Here is a 3,917-nt window from a genome sequence, read left to right on the forward strand (position 1 = left end):
CCCCTGGTCTCAGCTAGCCAATGGCAGTTCCCCACGATGGAGACTGAACTCAGTCCACAAGGCCTAACTTGAGCTTCCCAACCCTCAGGGTTGAACTCCACTCAGTTCTATTACAGGTTTCCCCTTCCCTTTCTTTAAAGATGTTCAAAGTTGGGAGCTCAGAAAACTACCCTTCATGAGAGCCTATACCTCTGCAGAGTTGGTCCAAGGAATGACACAATCAAGAGGTTTGAGAACGGGGGGGTTATGGGGGTGTTTCAAGGGCTACCTTCCTTACTAGGTCTGGTGTCACGCAGTTCGAGAGGTTGCGCACCTGCCGGATGATCTCAGGCAGGCAGGCAGGTCAAGAGAACCCCTCCTGGGTCCTTGGGTCCTTACTGGGTCTGGTGTTGCACAGTCCGGGAGGTGGCGCACCTGCCGGATCAAGTATAAAGAATTTTTAACCTGTCATAAGATAGCAGAGTTAATGAAAATAAAAGAACTCCAAAGCATAAGCAAGGGCTTAGAGAGAAGCCATGGAAGAGAAGCTTAGGTAGAGAGCCCACCCGTGGCTTAGGCTCGGAGCTGCTAGACAGAAAGTGGATTTAGCTCACTGAGGGGGCAGGTGTGTTGTCAACGTGTCCCAGGGCAGAGTTACCTGTGGCTGGCAAACACACAGAAACAGCTCTGAGCGGGTAGCACACAAAGGTAGCTGGTGTTCCTCGGCCTGCGGCCCATTGTGAGGGTTACCACAACGAGGTGGGCACACTAGGCGAGGGACATGGTGTCTGAGGAATGAGCGCTTCCTCTGAGCACTCTGGGGAGGCACCGGCAGACATCTCCACACATGTGCATGATGGGCCACACCACAAAGCAGAACATGGCACCCCAAACCGTTCCTTCTACAAAGCTTAACACCATGATCCCAAGCAAGGAGAAATGCTTAGGTTCAGTCTGGTACCACAGAGAGATCCTGAGGGGGAAGGGGCAATTTGGAACTGAAAAGCAATAAGTAATGATGCCCTTGGAGACAATATAAAAACAAACTGAACTGAAATCATAGAGCCAACTCGCGTATACAGTATTCAGTTGGCAAAGGACAGTGTTAGGAATTCATTTTGGTAGAATAGGGAGAACTGCAAAGCTGCTACTATCTGATTCAGGCAGTTGCCTGCCACACAGATGTAAGTCTTTGGGGGGTTTGCAGTTGGACCATCAGTTCTTCAGTGGTATTTGTGATGTGTTGGTCCTCACTGCAATGTGCCATTTGCTATTTTTTATACTTTTTACCACACTTCATAATTCATGCTGTGTGGGAAGAGAACAGAAACACAACAGGACCAATGTGAAAAAACCAATTAGTTTGAAGTAGGTAACACCAAATGTGAGTGCTATGGTTTGTTTCTAGATGTCCACCCTAAAGCCTCATGCAGTCTTGGGGGTTTCTGTAGAGGTGGTTGAATCTAGAGCATGTGCTTGATTCATGTTACAATGTTAGGATTAAGGGTGCTAGGATAAAGGATGTATGAGAGCCTCCCTATTTAGGGACCTGCAGGGTAGGAAAGCATGCTCAATTAAGCGGGGCTGTGGTGGGGTTGAAGTTCAAGAACTTTCCAGAAGCAGAGGGGCCAAGTTAGAGAACATTCCTGGGGCGGGGGGAGAAGCTTAACAGAACCTTCTTGTGAGGGGACAGAGCTTAACAGAACATCCCTGAAAGGTCACAAAGTTCAAACAGTCACAAACCATTTTGACACATTGGGTAGGAGCCCACCAGCACAATGTTACATTTCCAAAACAAAACGTTTTGTGGGAAAAGAAAATGGAGGCTAGGCCAGGGCCCATGTGATTGTATAGCACTTTTCTATCAGTCATCTTTGGGGGGAAATGATTATGATAGGTATCTCCTGTCAGCTTCACGGGCATTAAGGTGCCACGACATGTTTCCTAAACAGAGCATTACAGTACTCTAATGTCAATGAAGTTGTAACATCACTTTGAAACCAGCAAGAACTTAAAGGAAAAGGAATTGGATATGTTGAGTGTAGAAACCATGGGAGCTCTAAAACAGAAGGTATAACAGAAAGGAAAGGGATTTATTTCACAGAAAAGGCTCCTTTTAAAGGCACCTCAGCAGGAAGCACCAAGCAACTATTTGTATCTTATGCAAAGATTTTCTAACTCTTTACAAAGAACATCAGATCTGTGGCTATCTCTTAGAGTTTCTCCCATTGCAGGGTCAAAAAAACAAGTTTAACAAGCAGAGACCTTGAAAAGTAACAAATGTTACATAGATTGTATCAATGCCTTAAGTGTAGAGGAAGAAGTTTCCTTTCAAATGTTAAATGCCAGGAGGGCCATGGCCGGGCCCCCCCCACAATGTTTTGCAACTTAAACTCTTATTAATTGCTGAACGTGGTGTTGTAGGCTATAATCCCAGCACTCTGGTCAAGGTGGGCTTGCAAGTTCAAGCCTAGCTTGAGCACCTTCTTGACTTCCTGAGATCCTGTCTCAGAATTTTAAAAATAAATAAATAAAATAAAGGGCGGGGGACAGGGCTCAGTGCACAGGTCCCGGGTTCAATGCCCAGTACCATACACACACTCCAATGTACTGTTGCTTTAAAAGATTTAAATGTTGCAAGCCCTCTTGCAGGAAATCTTATGTAACCAATATATTTTAACACAGAAGCTGAAGCAGTGTTGACACAGGGACAGATAAACCAATCAATGGACACAAATAGAAAGTCTACTAGATTAACCTGAACACAAAGAAACTGGGTTTCTAGCAGCGGTGGCCTGCAGACCAGCAGGAAGGGACCAGCTTCTCACAGTGCAGCATCACTTTGAAACCAGCAAGAACTTAAAGGAAAAGGAATTGGATATGTTGAGTGTAGAAACCATGGGAGCTCTAAAACAGAAGGTATAACAGAAAGGAAAGGGATTTTGGAGCATCCTGAGGATTGATTTTCACTTCTCAACACTTGTGCGTCAATCTCCATAACCCACACAAGCAAGAAATTTTGTAACCTTTTCTGTTACAAACAAGAGATCCTAATGGTCATGAGTGAGGTGGCCCTGGTGGGTGTGGCCAGCTCTGCATTGGCCCGTTGGATCTGTGACATCACAGCAGCCTGTGTGAGGTCACGGCAGTTAGCAATAAAAGGCCATGCCTCAGGGGGGTCTGTTGTGGGTGGAAGGAGACTTGAGAGGGAGTTGGTGGACTGTAGTTGATTTGGTACTACGGAGAGTGCACAATGTCCTTACCCTGTGGAAAGCAGTGCTCCGGTCGAGCCAGCGATGAAACATCCTGTCTGGGCCTGACGACCAGCTTGCAGAAATATAGGATGCAGGGTAGATATGATGTGCTGCGCCTCCTGGCCCAAGGAGGCTTTGGGAAGGTATTCCTATCACGACACTATGGGACAGGAATCCAGGTAGCTCTAAAGGAGTTAAAAAGGGCAGACCAGGAAGTGTCCTACATTGAGATGGAGGTTGGCATACTGAAGGAACTTCGACATCCCAATATCACACAATTACTGGAAGTGATAGAATATCAAGACAAAGTACACCTGGTCTTAGAATATGTAAAGGGGGTCAACCTGCGACAAGAGTTACGCAGAAACCATAAGAACAGGCTGCAGGAGAAGGACGCCCAGAGGATCTTCAGAGACCTGTTAGAAGCAGTGGGTCACTGCCACGATCGTGGCATTGTACACGGGGACCTCAAGCCCGAAAATGTTCTGATGGACATTCAAGGTCGGGCCAAGGTCTGTGACTTCGGGGTGGGGATCCGGTTCCACCCTGGACAGAAGGTGACTGTAGTTAGGGGGACATTGGCATATTGTGCCCCCGAAATATTCTCGCGCCAGCGGTACGAAGGCCCTCCCCTAGACATATGGGCCCTGGGAGTAATTTTATTTGAAATGCTTACTGGGGATA

At 46.8% G+C, this 3,917-nt stretch overlaps 1 protein-coding gene across 1 annotated transcript in view; it reads left to right on the forward strand.

Annotated features, from left to right (window-relative positions):
- Positions 1–3,917, forward strand: part of Grid2 (glutamate ionotropic receptor delta type subunit 2) — a 405,281-nt gene that overhangs the window by 398,400 nt on the left and 2,964 nt on the right. The window contains exon 12 of the mRNA XM_033757758.1: positions 3,257–3,886. Within this exon, the coding sequence (XP_033613649.1) occupies positions 3,257–3,886 (630 nt within the window). The remainder of the gene's footprint in view (positions 1–3,256; positions 3,887–3,917) is intronic.

Source organism: Fukomys damarensis, unplaced genomic scaffold, assembly GCF_012274545.1.
Source record: "Fukomys damarensis isolate Sample0158 unplaced genomic scaffold, DMR_v1.0_HiC HiC_scaffold_32, whole genome shotgun sequence".
Lineage (NCBI taxonomy): Eukaryota > Metazoa > Chordata > Mammalia > Rodentia > Bathyergidae > Fukomys > Fukomys damarensis.